Source organism: Notechis scutatus, chromosome 1 (genome assembly GCF_049901735.1).
Source record: "Notechis scutatus isolate UNSWTSFEM ecotype Mainland chromosome 1, rNotScu1.2, whole genome shotgun sequence".
In the NCBI taxonomy this organism is placed as follows: domain Eukaryota; kingdom Metazoa; phylum Chordata; class Lepidosauria; order Squamata; family Elapidae; genus Notechis; species Notechis scutatus.
In genome coordinates this window covers 104,521,586-104,540,611 of record NC_142009.1, presented here as the reverse complement: position 1 = coordinate 104,540,611, position 19,026 = coordinate 104,521,586, and the positions used below count along the sequence as shown (strand labels likewise).

The 19,026-nt window shown below is 40.2% G+C and overlaps 1 protein-coding gene across 2 annotated transcripts in view; it reads right to left on the bottom strand.

Moving 5' to 3' along the window:
* The window catches only part of SLC22A16 (solute carrier family 22 member 16), a 35,328-nt gene extending 18,886 nt beyond the window's left edge, over window positions 1–16,442 (bottom strand). The window contains exons 1-4 of one of the 2 annotated variants that reach the window (XM_087942308.1): window positions 16,147–16,240; window positions 8,068–8,247; window positions 7,859–7,980; window positions 2,423–2,899 (exon numbers count right to left, since the gene is read on the bottom strand). In XM_087942308.1, coding sequence (XP_087798434.1) covers window positions 2,423–2,899; window positions 7,859–7,881 — 500 coding nt within the window. In that variant the 5' untranslated portion in view covers window positions 7,882–7,980; window positions 8,068–8,247; window positions 16,147–16,240. Of the gene's footprint in view, window positions 1–2,422; window positions 2,900–7,858; window positions 7,981–8,067; window positions 8,248–16,146 lie in introns of both variants that reach the window. The other variant, XM_026666672.2, reaches the window with a different exon arrangement.
* Window positions 16,443–19,026: the final 2,584 nt, after the last annotated feature.

The following is a 19,026-nucleotide window of genomic DNA, read 5'->3' as shown; positions in this document are numbered from 1 at the left end:
TTATGTATAAGCAAATGATGAATGATATAGGCATAACTGTGAATTATCCTATAATTATACATGAAGATAATCAGGCAGCAATTCAAATGGCCACAAATATTGCAGTCAAAACTAGGAGCAAGCATACAGATTTAAGGTACCTAAACGTTAGACAATCTGTGAGAAGTAAAATGATACAGCTGGAGTACTGCATGTCGGAGGACAATGTAGCTGATAATTTTACAAAAGCCCAAGGTGCCAGGAAGCACCAGGAGTGTTGTGAAAACTATGGGGTTAGATTGTAAAGGTATTATATATTTATATCACCCAAAAGGGGAGAATGTTAGGTATAACATTGATACCCAACAAGGTTTGGGTGGATAAATATATAAACTAAGGTATCATAGTTTAAGTGTTTGTAACTTTAAGCACCACACTGCATGTAATTAGTCAATTAAGGGTGCGGTTAGAAACTGCAATAAGAGGAAGCAGGAGAAAGCTTGCTGCCTACTGCCTACTGTTTTACTGTTTACCGTTTGCTGCTTACTGTTTACTGCTGTTTACTGCTGGATACAACTGTTTACTACTGTTTTACTGCGACTGTCTACTGTTTGATCGTCCTACTGAATATCCAGCGTTATCCTCTGGAGAAAGGCATCGGAGGAGGAGAAGATATCTTTATCGGCTGATAAAGATATAGTAAGGACTATTATCTGGACTGAGTTAGTGAGTCTTACTGAATGGATATATTGTGAATGACATACGGACTGATTGACAATGCTTAAACTCTAACTGGATTAAAAACTATTTAAACTACAAACAGTGTTTGTGTTCAGTGTGTGTCTACTCTAAAACCCTTCCTCTCTCATTTGGCTACCTGGCTTGACTGCTGCTGCATACTTTGCTAGGGGTTTATCCCCAAACACTAACACTTCCCATGGAGAGTCACTTCCTTATGTCAGAGAACAGATGGTGGTACCTAGTCTGGCAATTAAACAACTACATGGGGAAAAAAACCAAAGCCAGAGAGCACCAAGAACCCAATAAAATGATGAACCTCATTTTGACATGCTGTCAAAATATTGCTTTTGCAAGATGCTACACAGGCTCATGGTTCTGCATGTACATTTTCCTCTTGTCCTTGCATACCCCTGAAAAGATTTTTCTACTTTGTTTTTCTCTGATATCTTTGTTTAAAACTTACAGCAGGCACCATCCTTGTAGAGCCATGTGCTGCCCTGGCAGCAAATTTATATAGGGGAAAAACAGCTGCATCAGACCATAATGGTGTTGTACTTTTTTTGTGCGTGCCAGGAAGGTTCATGAACTTTCACCCAATGGAATCAAAATCAAGAATCGGTAGGCTATGAGCAGAGAAAGAGGAGTCAATTAATATTTTGAGCCATCTACATTTCTGAATATTTTTCATTAAAAAAAAAATCAGTATCCACTGCTGTGTTAAACAACCTTAAGACAGCAGCACAGCCCTGGTCATATTTGCATGGCAGGACAAATATAGTCTGGACTGCCCAAGGTAATAAGTCAAATTGACAGGGGCATTAGATCATGTTATCTTGGTAGCAGCCATCTTCGATAGCATCCCAGCCATCTGAGTAGCTGGCTGTTATTTCTTCCGTCCTGTTGAAATCTTTGTAGGTCTTGACTTGGAATATCTCAAAAGTTGTTGAAGCTTAGAAAGAAATGAGGGCAAGTAGTTCCTAAGAACACTGGAGCTCCAGGCTTCAAGCCAGATGCAAATAAACCTAAGCAGAGTCAACATCCAGAAAAGTGTTTACTTTTCCTACGAAGGGACAGAGATTTAATTCATATTTATTTGTTTTTCTAAAAGTTATGCTGCTCTGTGCTTTTTGCTGCAGTATGCATCAGCAGGGAAGAAATCCAACTGATAGCAGAGACAGATATGTTGGAAGTAAGGCACAGCTCAGTTAGACCTTACTGGTAAAAACAATTCATGCAGCTTTGTACAGAATTTCCATCTAACTTAAACTGGATCCCATTATTTACATTTGCAATCATAGCATATTAGGAATCAATTAGCCCCAATGGGAAATAATACTGTTTTTGCATAAATGGTGCTAATTGGTTTAAATAAAACCCTAGGCACATGCAACTTTAGAGGAGAAAGTTTTCTTTACTTTACTTTTGCTAACTTTAGACTAACTCAAATGTGGAATGTAAAGATGAGCAGAAAAACTTCTTAGAAGCTGAAGGCCAAATGTCTGTGAAGACAAAATATGTCAGCAACAGAGAAAATGCTGCATGAGGAAGCTCCTGTAATTGTGATTTGTATTATGTTAATTCAACTATCACTCCAATATTCTCTGGAAAGTATAAAGGAAGACATTTCCCCAAGGTAAATGAGCTCAAGAGCAAGGAGATACCTCAAGTCCTCCAGCAATTTTTTGCAAACCCCATACTATACCTGTCGGCAAGATCTCCAAAGATTACAGCTCCGATAAGGACTCCCAGCATAAACATTGGCTGGGTTAATTTTGCAAGCCATTCTTGCTGACAGACCAAATCCCACTCCGTTACAATGGTGCTCTGCCAATTGGTGTGATCGTAGATGTATCCATCAGTACAGTGAAAATCAGTTTTGCTGCCACTATATTCATAAGTAAATCTTGAGGCATTTTCTCGTTTAGACCTGCTGCATTGATTAAGCTCCCAAATGTCTCCATTTTCCAGCTGGACCAAGATGTAGCTTTGTGTTGATGTCCAGAGACTCCAAGCATCCTCTATGTTTGAATGAGATGAATTGTAAATGAGGACACGACTCACATTTCCAGCAACATTACATACAAACTTTGGTGTTACAGCCAAGAAGACAGAAGACAGGTAATGGATGCCACAAGAAATTGATTGAAACACAGCGGCAAAGTAAATCAACGCCTGGTATCTGCAAAGGAAGACAGAAAATTCATAATATTTACCATCTATAACTTCAATTCTTCAGAAATAGTCCTATTTAATTTGCTACTAATATAATTTAGTGCAGGTTTTTAAGTACAGGGTTAGTATTATGGAGGGGGTCAATATAACCAATGCGTCATGAAAGCACATGGTAAAATTATATTGCCATTTTGTTAAATATTTTGAAAACAATTACCAGAAAAGCAACTCTAAAAAAAATTGGCATTTGTTTTCCTGAATCCAAGTTCTAACCTAAAGTGCAAGCAGAAAACAGCAGGGAATATTTACATGAGGACTGGCAAAATGGTTTTTCTGCGGACTTTTAAAAAATTTCCAATTAGTTTTTATTCTCGAAATATATTTAAAAAATTTCTCCAAATTGTTGCTTCCATTAAAAAAGGAGTAAGCTTTAATAAAATGGACGCTTTGCACAAGCCTTTAGTATGCCGTGTTTAAACCAAATGGATAAAATTATAGTAAAGGTAAATTAAAACATCTAGCATCTGTACCCAAAGAGAAAAGTCTGCGTCTAACTGAAGCAAATATCAAATTTGACTGTGACAAGATAGGCTAAAATCAACCTCACCCATTACCCAGACACCTATTTAAACATTACTTTCCTTCTTTTCCATATGAATATTTATCAGACACAAGCATCCCATAACTTGTAATATTGATCTTCCTCAGGTATCAAGAAAAGGTGGAGAAAGCATCAATATTTAAGATCCAATCTGCTGAGGGATAATGCTACACTACAGCCATGTCCTTAGTAAACCCTGGCATCTCCAGCTGTGATTTGTGCTTTTCCACTGCTGTGCAACAGGCCAAAATTCAACCAGAGCAAGTTTCCCAGTCATTTTATTTCCACGCCGAGAAATGCTTGACTTCCTGAGACTCTAATGGTCATGTAGTTATTAAAAATGCTGGAAGTATTACAGAATCAAAAGATCAGAAACAGCGTGACCATTGTTTAGTATCTTTATACATCTGCCCCTGTGTAAACAACGGCCCCCTATACAACTAAAATTATTTGGAAAACCCACAAAGATTCATAGCAGACATGTGTGGCCTAATTTCCAAGGATCAGCCAATTTCTAAATATAGACAACTCCATGCCTTCCACAGCAGGACAGGATGGAAAATAATCATGCAATGATGAACTTTATGCTAATATGTTTACACAACACTGTTAGCCGCATTGAGCATAATAGTCAATGAGAATAATAAACCTTATTAGCATTTAAAAATTCTTCCTTCCTTGCTTCACCCATAAACGGGGAAAAGGTCATTGCCTTCATTCTGAAAGGTCAACATGGGGAAGTCCAAATGATTATGGACACTATACCATTTCAGACAAATGGTTTTTCAATCTCTTTTTGAAAGCCTCCAGTGATGAGAAGTTGCACCCACAACTTCTGAAGGTAAGCTATTCCATATCTTGCTATACCTATCAGCAGATCTTTTACCTTTTCCTGGACTTACATTATAGCCGTGCCAGCATAGGGCACAACACAACAAATATACATTTGAGTTCAGTTGCCATTAGGGAGGCCATGACAGGGTGCCTTCAATCTATCTAATGATTTCAGTATCTCACTGGTTAGATCTAGAATATCAGATAATTTCGCTTGACTGATCCATGCAGCATTCCCAGAGAGGGATTTTTTTCCAATAACCCCTACATTTTATAAACAGGGGAGAAGCTCAGCTAGTCTTGTTCTCAGTGTTCTCTTAGCGATGAATTCCAAATGTGTTCCTGAATCCTAGAATTTATTCAAGAAAGAAATAACAAGTTAATTGCTATAGCTGGGCTGACTATATTGAATGTGACTGTCCTTAGTTCTCCTGGATTTCCTTTTCTTTTTTTGTCTAGAGCAGTGTTTCTCAACCCCAATAAGGTTGACTGGGGAACTCTGGGAATTGAAGTCCACACATCTGAAAATTGCTGAGGCTCAGAAATACTACACTGGTCTAGATATTTGGCTTTGTTGGTTTAATAGAGGATTTTCTCTATAGCAAGATTACACTGTTAAACAGATATCTTATCTTTTCTTTCCTAGGATAGACAGGAGGTTTATACATTTTTGAACTGCTGACTTCAAGGCAAGAAGACTGAGGGCATCTTCCTTTCTACTTCCCAGAAGTTTGGCTGAACAGAGATGTCCTCAGTAGAAGGGCAAAGATCCTACAGCAAACAGACAAGTCTTATCAACACAGTTCCTTTTTAGTGGAGGTTCATGGAAGAAAATCTGCTTTTAAATTACCAGCCCTCCCAACAGGTTGTACTGTACAAATTGTCCAAAATGCCATCCTGCCATCCTGTTCACCTTTTTTTTTTTCCTGTAGCCAAAAAGACGATTCAAAACACCCAAAATTCAACATACATATGCAAGCTTGGGTAAGATTGGCAGTATGTCTTAAGAAACATTAACTTTTGCTTTATAAACTTCTTTCCTGGACTTTTTATCTCTTTGGGCCCTTCAGTGACAGCATTTCAGTTATTACTTAGCCAGGCAGATCCTATCTAATTACCGTTATGACTATTTTTTCTATTATCTAATCTTTAGACCTCCAAACTATACACTTGTTTTGGAGAAAGAACTGACTCAAGTTGCAGTTTAGATAAACCAGAGATTATTTACTTTTTAAAAATCTTTTGAACAGCATTTCATTCACTCTGCCTTTTAAAAATATGGTTCATTTCCTCCAATTCCATATTCATTAAAAAAAAAGAATGTAAAATAAATTATTTATTCTAATTTTACTACATTGTTTCTCTCAACCCTGACTTTAGAGATTGGTTTCTTAAACACTTGCCTTGTCTTCCCCCAAAAGAATGCAACGTTCTAAACTTTTCTATAGCAACATTATTTCCAAAAAATACAGTCCAAGACTTAAAAGAAGAGTGTGAGAAGTATGCATTGAAATTTCCAGACCTACCCAGTCCCCCAATGGATGAAGCCAACAATTTCAGGGTTTAAAAAAAATAATTTGCAGGAATTTAATGGTCAAAATATAGGTAGTCCTCAACTTAAGACCACAATTGTGCCCGAAATGTATGTTGTAAAGTAAGAATGTGTTATATGAGATTTATCCCATTTTATGACATTTCTTGCCACCGTTGTTAAGCGGGTCACTATAGTTGATAAATTAGCAACCTGGTTGTTAAGTGAATCTGACTTCTGCATTGACTTTGCTTGTCAGGTCGCAAAACCCTAGGACACTCCAACAGTCATAAGTATGAGTCAGTTGCCAACCATCTGAATTTTGATCACGTGAGTATGGGGATGCTGCAACTGTGAAATATGGTCATAAGTTATTTTGCCATTGTAATTTTGAACAGTCAGTAAATAAACTGTTGTATGTCAAAGACTACCTGTATAGAGGCCTAAGGCATCTATTTCGCAGCTTAGAAGCCTCTTCATGACTGTAATGGTGAGTGCCTGTAATCCTAACCATCTGAAACAATAATTGTGGAAAGTCTCTTTTGCTGCACAAAACCTGTTGCATCCCTTGTGCTAATGGAAGTTATGCACTTCATAAATGACATTCCTCTGAATAGTGTGCAGTTTAATCATTCTGAAACAAGCTTTCTCTTATCTGATCTTGTCTGGATGTATTTGTTGGGGTTCGCCAGCAGCCTGTGCAGACGGCAGCGGAATCGGACAGTGGGGAAGAACGGGGACCAGTCCAGGAGTCTGGGGGCAATTTGGACGAGGGTCCTGTGTCCGATGCAGAGATGGGGCCAGGACCATCTGGGAGCTGTGTGCTGACTCCGGAGCCTCGAGTCTGGCAGCAGCAAGGCAGAGGAACAAGGGGAGCCTGTTCTCAGTGCGCATGTGCACAGAGCTGCTAGAAGGCAAGAGCAGCTAAGACAAAAGGGGCAACTCAGGAGTAAGGCTTAGAGGTGATTGCCCCTCCTCTAAGGTATAAAGGAAGTGCAAAGGTAGAGAAACCTTGAGGGACAGTTTGGGACTCATTACGGGCTGGGAATGAACATAATTCCCAGCGCTGAAATAAAACAAGAGCTGTTTGAACTAAGCATTTGCTTAATTATGGTCTCAGAAAGCCTTGGTCAAAACAGTATTGAACTACAAAATTCATAGTTCTCAGCCAATACTACAATGAATCCCAATTTTCCAAGATTGTGGATTTGGGGTTTTCATGAGCTGTAAGCCATAATCATCTCAATTATGACACATCATGGCTTGAGCTATCTTGCTTCGCATGTAATGAGTCTATCTCATATATTAGGTTCACCTTTTAAGCTGCATTACTGAAATAAATGAACTTTTGCACGATATTCTAATTTTTCGAGTTTCACCTGTAAGTGGGCAGAAAAGTAGAAAACATTCCTCTTCCAGACTTTGACTTTGCTTGCAATCCTTGCTGTCTTTGAAAATTAAAGAGCAAATTTGCCTTTATAACATAGGGCAGGCAAAAAAAAAAACCTCCGTTACTTACCTACTGCAAAATAATTCATAATAAATACATAAACACTTTTATGCGATTTTTAAAAAAGCTAAATTATGTGAAACCGAGATGAAGTATAACATTAAATGAAGATTTTGTTTTTCTTTTAAGCAGGGAACTCCCTACCATCCTGTGAAATCTGTGAGCCTCGTAATTATTTTTCCCCCCTTTTGGTCCTTCCAAACCACTTGATTTGTTGCTGCAGACAGAAAGGTTACTGTTGGGCAGGACACACTTAACGTGAGTGTTTTCAGGAGAGAATTTCTCTAATAGTAGATCACCAAAAATAAGTACTGCTGCAGTTTAAGTTTTCTCCCCAATGAGAAGAGGAAGCCAACAGATAAAGAGAAAAGATTATTCAGCAGCAATGGTAGGATCTATTCTGTAGGAGCCAATATCAGTACTGGGATTGCTATAGTAGCAATAAACATGCATAGCACACTGTTCTTTTCTTATTAATGTAAGTTTTTACCTTATATGGTTAAGCACAAACATAAGCACTTTGTTCTCTATATATTCCCTGTATGGGTTGAATTGTCATTCCTCCACCCTGGAATATCTTGACATGGCATTTTCTTATACATGACCTGCCCACTGAGAGATAATAGGAAAGAGCCTTGATTCAGTAGCTTTTTTTAATGACTGCTCATATACTTTTATTAAATGTTATTTGTGCCTTACTGTTGACTATGTTTCTCTTCATGAATTGCAAAACTGTCTGAAAAGGAACTCCATACACATGCAGTTTGACTCCAAGCAATTCACCATAGATGTTTCTTTGTATGCTTCTGGGTGTCACAGGAGGGCAACTTTAGTCACTTCTTATGGTAAGAAATCTGTAAAAGTACAGATCTGTGAAATCTGTAAAAAAAATACCTTTAGCTAACTGAGCTGGGAATGTCCAATCAACACAGCAGCCTTCTCCAGCTGGATATCTGCAATCCAGGGGTGCAGAGACCACAACTCTTGGAATTCTGAGCTGGCATAGCTGGTTTGAAGATTAACAAGGTGAAGCAGAGTAATCTTTTGCAGAATAGATTTGTACACTCCACTACCTGCCATGCAGGCAATCCATATGTTACAAGAGTTAATAATCTTCATAACAGATCAATGTAAGAATTCAGAAACTGTGGGAATTAATACATCAGAAAGCCAAAACACTTTATTCAAAAATATTTAATTTATAAAAGTTTTCTCCCCAATGCATGCACAACTTCAATCAAAGCCGCTGAAGGCAGTTTCCAAACAAGCTAAAATACAGTATTAGTTGCGTTGAATCACTATACATTCAATAAGGACATACTATGATTCCATGAGTAGTCTTGTTTTAGAATTGCCTTACAAAAAATGTGTGTATTAAAGAAATAACTTGTACATTCTTGTTGAAGTAGCCCCTCCAGACATTGGGGAAATGTAGCCAGTTGGAATGAGGGGAAAGCATAATTAGAAGATACCAAAAATATTATGCATTCTGTTTATCTACAGCAGAGACATTTTGGACTCACCTAAAAGTTTTCTTATAGCAAATATTAAATTACAGACCAGCTTTAGCTAAGGAAGAACTATATATGGAAGACATGGTTCAAAAACATTGCAGAGGATGGCTTGAACATGAATGAAAAAGACAATGGTCCAAGATCTGAAATGAACTTAGTACCCAGGTTAGTAGGTTAAGAGATGGCAGAGTCACATGGAGTCAGTTTACTGGTCCAGAGACTGGTAATTGTGGCATGATGCAGACCATGCAGCATCCATTTTAAAGGCTGTGGATCATTGCACACAGGAGGACTTTTTTGCAGCCAATTCAAGAGCATTGAAATGTACACAACAGAGGAAAGAAATATGACTTGTTGAGCAGAAATAAAAAGAAATGTGAGCATTAGGATCAACATAGAAATCAAAATTAACCGTGCTGTTCTTTATAAGAGTCACTTGGAAAAGCACAAGGGACTTGTCCATTTAATTTACTGCACTTTTCATGTTTATCCGTTTTTCTGCATCTCTGTAATTATGTGCGGCTCCTTATTGTGTAATTTAGGTACAAATCTCAAAATATCCGTCCCATGTCATGTTTACATACCACAATGGCAGAAAGATTAGGCCAAGATGTACCTTGTGCTGAATTATGTATAGTTATGGATAGTATTGACCTAGAAAAATTCAGTCCAAGTCAACACCCATTTTATTACGCTGTTGCCCTGAAACTTGAAAATGTTAAGAAGCTACTGGATCAAATATCAAGTTCACCAAACAACTATCTGTTCCAAAATCCTAATTATGATAGTACTAAATCCAATCCATTTTCTTCCCCACCCATGCACACACCCACTGATTGTTCAAGTCAACAAATAGAAGGGAAATTTAGAGCACCCTTAATGTGTAAGTTCTCAATCTCCAACAGAATTGTACATGCTTTCTCATCCTTCTCTTGCTTAAGGGATGAAATACCTCTTCACTGAGAAAAGGCACCAAGCCAGGCAGCTGTGCCTACCCCGGAAGCCTCAGTTCCACCCACAACAACCAGCAGCACAATTTGTGCAGGTGAAAAACTCTATCTACTTCTTTCCCATTTGCTTAAACAGCAATGCTTGGATTGCACCACAGGGCTGAAGGTGGTCCCCCTATCTTCCTTCATGTCATTTTCTAAACCTTTTTTTTTCTGGATGCTCTTATAAATGGCAGATAAGGGTAACCTAGCAGTTTTAGAGGGAAATCAACATGGAAAAAAAGGTGTGGGAGGAGGGTAGGATGAAAATATGCTTACAGACAAGAACAATACCATCAAGTAGCTTTCATCTGACCATCTAAGGAACTAATCAATCAATCAATCAATCAGAATAGAGCTGGAAGGGACCTTGGAGGTCTTCTAGTCCAACCCCTGCTCAAGCAGGAGAACCTATACCATTTCAGACAGGTGGCTGTCCAGTTTCTTCTTAAACACCTCCAGTGATGAAACACCCATAACTTCTGAAGGCAGTAGAACTTCTGAAGTTCTACTGGTTAATTGTCCTCACTGTTAGGAAGTTTCTTCTTAATTCCAGGTTGCTCCCCTCCTTGATTAGTTTCCATCCATTGTTTCTCATCTTGCCTTCTGATGCTTCTTTGTGGCAGCCCCTCAAATACTGGAATCCTGCTCTCATGTTCCCCCTAGTTCTTCTTTTCTCTAGACTCACCAAACCAAATCCTTCACCTTTCTTCATATATTTTAGTCACCAAGCCTTTAATCATCTTAGTTGCAACTCTTTGCACTTTTTCCAAGGTCTCAATATCTTTTTTTTTTGTAATGTGGTGGCCAAAACTGGATATCGTATTCCTAGGCGTGGCCTTACTAATGTCATGGCTTCAACTGGCTATCACAATCAAGGATCATGTTCTCTGCTTTTCAGACTTAAGAGAACATTTGTGAGAAAGAAGACAAGAAGAGTCATGTCAAAAAATTGTTTGAAATTTAATACACTGCTTTATGGCACACCTGGGTTGGTATGTGCTTCCAGGGAGTGTCTACTGCAGGACAACCAAGCAGAAAAGTGGCCACAGAATCAGGAAAATAATTTGTCAGCCTGTATAACGTGCAAATGTATCCATTGTGTACCATTCTCTGTTGCATTCTGATTATGTGCACTTAAGTCAATGTCAACCTTTAGTGACCACATAGATTTTCTCTGTGATGATCTGCCCCTAACCCGTTTCTTCAGGTCTTCCAATAGTGAATCCAACAGCACTGTAACTGAGCCAATCCACCTTGCCAGATGCATTAACATCTAAATATTTTATCAGATATTCATTCCAATGAATTCCTTATTATATCTCACTGGATTCCTCGACTTATGACCAAAACTGAGCCCAACATTTCTGTTGTTAAGTGAGATATTGGTTAAGTGGGCTTTGCTGCAATTGTTAAGTGAATCACTGCAGTTGATAAGTTAGTAACCCAGCTGTAAAGTGAATCTGGCTTCCTCATTGATTTTGCTTGTCAGAAGGTTGCAAAAGGTGATCACATGACCCAGGGACACAGCAACGGTTGTAAGCATGAATCAGTTGCTAAGCATCTGAATTTTGATCACATGATCATGGGAATGCTACAAAGGTTACGGGAATAAGGGTCATAAGTCACTTTGTTCAGTGCTGTTCTAACTTTGAATTGTGACTACACTGTTGCAAATCGAAAACACACATTTGAATGCCAGCTATCCTTACAACTCTAGCTAGCTTACAATAAATAACTGACAATATACAGGAGGCATATATTTTTTTTCAAAAACCCAATTACCAAAATAATAGAGCTATTCTTAAGAGCTATTGCTACCTCTTGCAAGCTCTATCTATCGGGATCCCTTTGAAACATTACCGTATAAAATATAATTATATTATAGATTGTTACGTGTAGGATGCAGCCCTTCAAAAACCCACAAAGGGATCTGTCTTGCATCATAAGGCTAATTTTCACAATCTTGAGACACCAAATGACATTGGTGTCCAGTGTCCATTTTGTTTGAGCATTGGCTGTTATCTGGGGATGACAGAACTTGTGACCAAGCATCGCTTAGAAACTGAAGGCTGGGGAAACCTCCACATATGCAGACTACCAATAAAGAGGGGCACGCAGACACTTTCCTTCTGTTTTCACTTTGTTAACTAAGTTTTCTTGGATTTATATCATTACATGGTGCAAATATGGGTTGGTCCAAATTTAATCATCCTTAAGAATAAATCAGCTAAAGTTAGTATGATGTCTTGATTACCCTGGATTCCCGGATTCAACCAACTATTAAAATAAATATTCTGATTTCTGTATGCACTGTATTGAAATTTCAGTATTTTCAGTTGTGCCATGCAGTGTACATAAAACTATATAATCTATCAGTCCAGAATCTTCTTGTTTTTTTCTTGGTATATTTTCTGCAGTGAACAACTTCACACATCCCAATATTTGTTTATGTATTTATTTATAACATTTATTGGCTGACCATGTTACCATAAGGTATCTCTCAGCAGCTTACAGTCATTAAAAATATGTCTATACATATACATTAAAACATAAATAAATAAAAATAAAAATAATTAAACATCATTTACTTTGAATAAATTTTCCTAAAGACAGCCAGACTGAAACTTTCTTAAAAGAACAGGTTTCTTCTAAATTCAACATGGTTTCATCATCTTGCCATCAAAAATCAAATATATTACAGTAATTGAATAAAAATAACTGAACACACATTTACATGCACGCGCGCACACACGCACACACACATATATGCACATGCATACATATACATACACATATAAAACAAAAGGAAATAAACTATTTTTCAGCAGTGATCCTTAAGAATGTTGTTTCAGATTTTAGGTTTGAAACCTACTTGATAAATCCCAGATAATATTTATTCAGCTGGAACACAAAATGTGTACTATTATTTTTCATTTTGTGTTTTTAATTTGTCAGTGTGCAAGCCATGTTCCAGTATTTACTCTTAGAATTGGGAAATGTATCTCTATTTGGTTAGGGAGGGGACGGGGGAAAAAAAGGCAAAAAAAAATGTGTGCAGCTCTGTAGCGCACAGGAAGGCAAAAACTAAGCAATCTCTAGATTCCTTATTCTCAACAGTTTAATACTGCAACTTGAAAAAAACAAGCTATGTTTCCATAGTACAAGAAACCATCTTTTAACATTTTATGTAAATCCTACTAAGAGATGGTTTACAATCTACAGTAGTATTGGGCAAAGCCAGAAAAAAGAAGTGTATCATGGTTAATTTGGCAAGTAGTCTATTTTGTATTTTCTTACATTTTTTGCATTTTTTGGTCACAGTTTCCTTAGATGCAAATGAAAAGTATTAAACTGAACACTGTGCACCAATAAATAAGTAGGAACTTTGATACATTTTTATACTATGGGTACAGGCTGTATTTATGTGTGCCCCGATGAAACAGATAACTTTTTGTATCTAACCACACATCTCAGTGACTATTTCACACTGACCTCCTGTTGGCTGATCTGGTTCTTAATACAAAACTTAGTACAATTATATTTCTTCAGGTAAAGTGTCATTTCTGCAAAGAAAACAAATACATGTTTTCTTTGCAAATAAAACCAATGCAACCAGTTCTTGGTTAACAGAGCTGCAAACCACCCTCCTAACTCAGCACACTAGTTTTAAATTTCTTAGCCTATTGTTAGTTTGGATAGAGTGTGGAGGCTTAACAGTTATGAAAGAGTTGCACTATTTATTACTCTGTTATGCTTGCCCTTTCTTAGGAGAATATTGATGTATGTACTAGGCGCTTTAAAGAAACAAGCATTTTCAGAAGTGTGATTCTTTTTTCCCCAAATAAACAACCTCACTTTGGATATTGTAGGAGAGCCCTGCTAAGTCTAGGGCAGGGGTCGTCAACCTTTTGGACCTCAGGGACCACCAAACTCATAATTTTAAATCCTGTGGACCAGAGACCCTGGGAAAATCCCAAAAAAACTCTGCAGGAAAATTCCCCATCCCGTTTTCCTACCAATCGATCATTCTTTATTTGGGATCGCAGGATACCGTCTCCAGCTCCATTCTCAGGGGGAGAGAGAGAGATTTTTGGCTTCATGCAAGGAAAGCAGCAAAGCAGCAGAAGTCTTTCTTTCTCTCCCCCAAACTCCGCCAGAAATGATTCTTTGCCGGTGCAGCCTCTTGGAGCAGGAAGCCTTGCAGGGTCCCAAAGACTCATTTCTGGCGAAGTTTGGGGGAGAGAAAGAAAGACTTTTGCTGCTTTCCTTGGGTGCAGCCAAAAGCAGAAGCAGAAAGAAGCAAGCAGCAGCCTGGTGGCCAGGTGAGGCGCGTGGGGCGAGAGGGGCCCTTTCCCGCTCCCCTCACTACCTTGTGTTGTTTTCAATGCAAGCGACGCAAGCCTTGTGTTCCCACGCAGCCTGGATTAATTGCTTTAGGGGTCCTTTGGGGGTGACATTTCTCTGCAGACCACCAAAATTTTCTCGCAGGCCACCAGTGGTCCCTGGCCCACTGGTTGGTGACCACTGGTCTAGGGTAGACCACAATCAGAAAGAATCCAATTAGTCAAAAAGTTTAGTCAGAAAAGATGCTACAGATTCCTCCAGATTTTGAATTTCACTTGTAACCAACCATCCTCCTTTTCCATCTCTAGGAAATCGAATGCACTAAATTTGCTGGCACTCTGCTCCGACTGTGCAGGTACCAGTAGTCCTCCACTTACAACCATTTGTTTAGCGACCACTGAAAGTTACAATGGCACTGAAAAAAGTGGTTTACAAGTGGTCCTCACACTTATGACCATCACAGCATTCCCCACACTCATGTGATCCAAAGTTAGGAACTTAGCAACTGGCATGTATTTATGATGGTCACAGCATCCCAGGGTCACCTGATCACCATTCATGATCTTCCCAACTGACAAGCAAAATCAATGAAGGAAGCCGGACTCATTTAACAACCTCATGATTCAGTTAGCAACTACAGTGGTTTACTTAACCATGGCAAAAAAGGATATTATATCAGGCATGACTCACTTAACAACTTGCCTTGTTTAGCATTGGAAATTCTGGTCTCAGTTGTGGTCATAAGTTGAGGAGTACCCGTACTCCTACAGATTCATTAAACCTCAACAGTTTATCCCACCTCTATTTCATCCTGATTCAGGTTTGATCACGGAAAAGCTGCCCATCGGATTTCAATTTTGTAGACCTCAATCTTACTAAGAATTGAGGCTACAAATAAACATGTTATTACACACAGACATGTGGGAGGGTCTTTCAGATGAGGGCATACCCCACAAATAGATGAGATTTATTGTATCATCCCATACTGAGTCCCAATGGCTTTGAATACATGAAAGTCGCAGAGCCTCCAGCACCTACTCCAAAGGTTAGTTTCCACTACCACCGAACTTCAGTTCTCTACCCAAACTGGATCGAAGGGCACAGATCATTCCTTCCAGCATGTGCAGAATAATTATAACGGTATCTTTGCAGATGAAGGGAAGAATTTTCCGCAATAAAAGGCAGCCTCCGCTCTGCGTAATAACCGTCGCCGCTATCCCAGCTACAACCTAACAAACCAGCCTTTAAATCCGCCACAGAACACCTTCCCAGCACACAACACGCGATCGCCAAGGTCTCCACTACCCGTTTTTTAGCTCCCCAAAACCGACGTCGCTCTTCCTCTGTCACGAAATTCAGGAGTTCAAAGTCACAAGCACGTGCTAGGTTAGGATTATTTATTATTTTTTGGAGGGGGGAGGAGGTGTCCACGGGTTCAGATCTCCATTTAGCCACCGAGCTACCAGCGACCTCTCTCGGGTTCTGCTCGTCGAATACATATTGATAAATCCAGCGGATCCTGCGAACCAGGCGGTTTGGTTGAGGGGGAAAAAAAACCTCACGGATCGGGCGAAGGTGCCGTCAGCGGGCGAGGGTGCCGCGAGGGATTCGCTGCTGGAGGTGGCAAAATCGGCTTCCCCCCTCGGCAGCCACGTGTCTCACCCTGGAGCCCAATCCCAGGCAGCTCCCTTGCCTTTCCAGCGCGGTTCCGCGCTGCTCCGGGGCGAGCAAGGAGGAAAGTCGGGCGCGCCTGCGGTCCCGAGTTGCCTCGCCCCCACGTCCCCCGCGGTCCATTTACCCACCCAACTTCTTTACTCCCCGCTAGAAAGAGAGAGAGAGAGAGAGAGAGAGCGAAGAGCGAGTCTTCTCCCCGGCCGGCGCGTCCTTCCTCAAACCGCCCCCCGGGTCTCCGCGCAGGGCTCGTTTACCTGCCGAAGTGGCCGAGGGACTCGAAGAGCAGCTCGAAGTTGCGAGCCATGGCTGGGGACGCGCGGCGGTGTGCGAGGCGGACAGAGTCCCATGGCAGAAGTTCCCTCCTCCTACCCCACAGAGCCCGCCTGTCGGGAAGGGGCGTCGCCTTCACTCTTCCCGTCCAATGGACCCTTCAGCCGGGCGAGCGGGCTGCGATATCATGACCCCTGGCAGCGGGGGAGGCCTCCCCACGGGCGCTCGCCGGCCCCCGCCTCTTTTTCCCGCGCAGCCTCCGCCGCCGACCGCTAGTCCCATCCTTTCCAGAAGGAGTGGCCCTTGCGGGGATTCGACCCGTGAGAAGGGGGGGCGCTGGGAAGATAAACGTGAGAAGGGGGGGCTTTGCTGCTGCACGAGCGCGTTGGCCTCGTCGGCGTTTCCCCCACCCCCAATCCTTTTTGAGGGGGATCTGTGAATCTGTTTTCAGGGCAGGTGAGGAATCTGCTCCATGGCCGCTTGCTCTTGCTGCGGTTCTAAATTTTCTGGTGGAAAAAGTTTTCTTTGGGGACTACAGGTAGCCCTCGACTTACAACAGTTCACTTAGTGACCCTTATAACAGTATTAAAAATGCAACTTACAGCCATTTTTCACAGTTAGGACCTTTGCTGCATCCCCATGGTCATGTGATCAAAATTCGGAAGCTTGACAACTGGTTTATATGTGTCCCCAGTCATGTGATCCCCTTTTGTGACCTTCTGACAAGCAGATTCAAGCCACATGTGTTACTAACTTATCAACTGCAAGTGATTCACTTAACAACTGAGGCAAGAAAGGTCGTGAAATGGGGCAAAACTCACTTAAATGTCTCACTTAACAACAGAAATTTTGGGCTCAATTGTGATTGTAAGTCAAGGATGACCTGTACTTCATATGTAACGCAGAAGAAGAAGAACATTGATTTTTTAGTTGAATTTTGGCTCTGTAATATCTGCGGCTGAATTCACAAAACTCACCAAGGAGGACTAAAGTGGGGTTGGGTAGTTCCCGTTTAAGCTTGTTGTGAGAACCCAGCCATTGTTTAAGTGTCAAACCTGTTTTCCTGAACCTTCCTCAAGTCCATTCCCAGAATTTCCAACACAATATGGCAATTTGTGTGAATTCTGAAAGTGGAAGTCCACACATCCGGAGGACCAGAAAGTTTGTTTGTTGAGCTGCAAAATGATTGATTTACATGGATGTAGTATGTTATGTTACGTTATTCCCACATGCGATTCATTAACTCAGATTCAGAATTTATGTTATGTACTGTTGAAAAGATATCCTGCCTCTGATCAAGGCAGTATACAGCAATTTAAAAAATATGCAATCTATCAAATTAAGCCGTTACATCAATATGTAAAATTAAAAATGTAACACATACAATTAATATCCGTAAAATACCATTAAACTAAGGTTTAATAACAGGACGTGTAATTTTCCTAGATATTGGGAAAGAGAGAATACACACTTTCCTGTAACCAATTTCATAACCTGAGAACTCAGAGAGGGGGATTTCCTGGGTATATAGTAGCTGAGCTTCTGACAGTGAATGTCTTCAAAAGAGCCACTCATGCTGTGAGGAACACACACGATGACATTTGTATTCAACATGGAGTATGCAAAGGGGTATCCCTCCTTCGCTATAATATAATACTTAAGAACCGCCCTCACAGGGGAGTTCCAGTTTGTAGCACTTCGGGGCAGGCGGGAATCCGCGATCGTGCGTGGTTTCTGCCTGCGCTCACCGCTCGAGTGCTCTGAGCCACCCGGCTTCAGGGCTAAGCCGCCCCGTAGAAGGCGGTAAAGACGGGATCTGGCAGGGTCGAGAGAAATCGCACCTCTCTTCCCTAGCTGGCTAAACTCCCTTTTCCGAAGGCGGTAAGAGTGGCGGTCAGGAAATGGCCGCCACAAAGAAGCGCTCAGCCGGGAAAGAAAGTGCAGGAGGAAGTTAAGAAGTGAAAGGTTTTTTTGCTGACTGGGACAAAAGCAACATTGAAGGTACCCTGGAATTTAAAATCTGCAAAAGATACATCGTTCCCAGAGACTCATAAGCGGCAAATGAAAGTTAAAAGGGAAAGTTCTTTTTTCTTTTTTCCGCTCTCCTTCCTAACGTTGACAGCGAACAGAAATGAATGAGAAATCGGAAAAACCCGCTTTGGCAATAATAGGCAACTAATAATAAGGATTTCTGAACACTTAAAAAAAAATTTTTTTTTGCTGTAAGTGGGAAGGGAGAGGAAAAGAATTGGAGCAGGATTTGGAAGCAAGGAGGAGATTGCCTAGAATTTTAAAGAATCATTAAATACTAACAAGACTTCTAAAAGATACATTTTAACTGGACAGTTAACCCCCAGGAAGAGAAAGTGAATAAAGAAGAAAGTGTTTAAAAGAAACAGTTTATTTGGATTGTTTGCTGACTTTGGGACTTTTGGAAATTATCCTTGAAGGACTAAAAACACTTGGGTGGTTGTTTGGAAAAAAATTTCTCTTTTTACAATGGTATCACTTGTGGATGAATTGAAAATTGAATTTAAAAAATACAAAGAAGAGGAACAAGAAGGGAAGGGCTCCTTTGGCTCTCTTTTTCAATTCTTAGAAATGGCGATTTGCACCTATGAGAAACTGACTGCGCAACAAGAGGATTGGGACAAAGAAGAAGCCATCTTTGATGAACTAGTAACTTTATTTGGGGAAGAAAGGGAAAAGGAGGAAAAGAAAATGGATATTTTAAGACTTAAAAAAACAACCAAAAAAGGGAAAAATAAGGTGAAAAGTGGATATAATGTTAGAAAACAACAGAAAGGGGGAATACAGAAGAGGGAAATGGAGGTGGAGAGACAAGGGGGTAAAAAGGGCAGGGA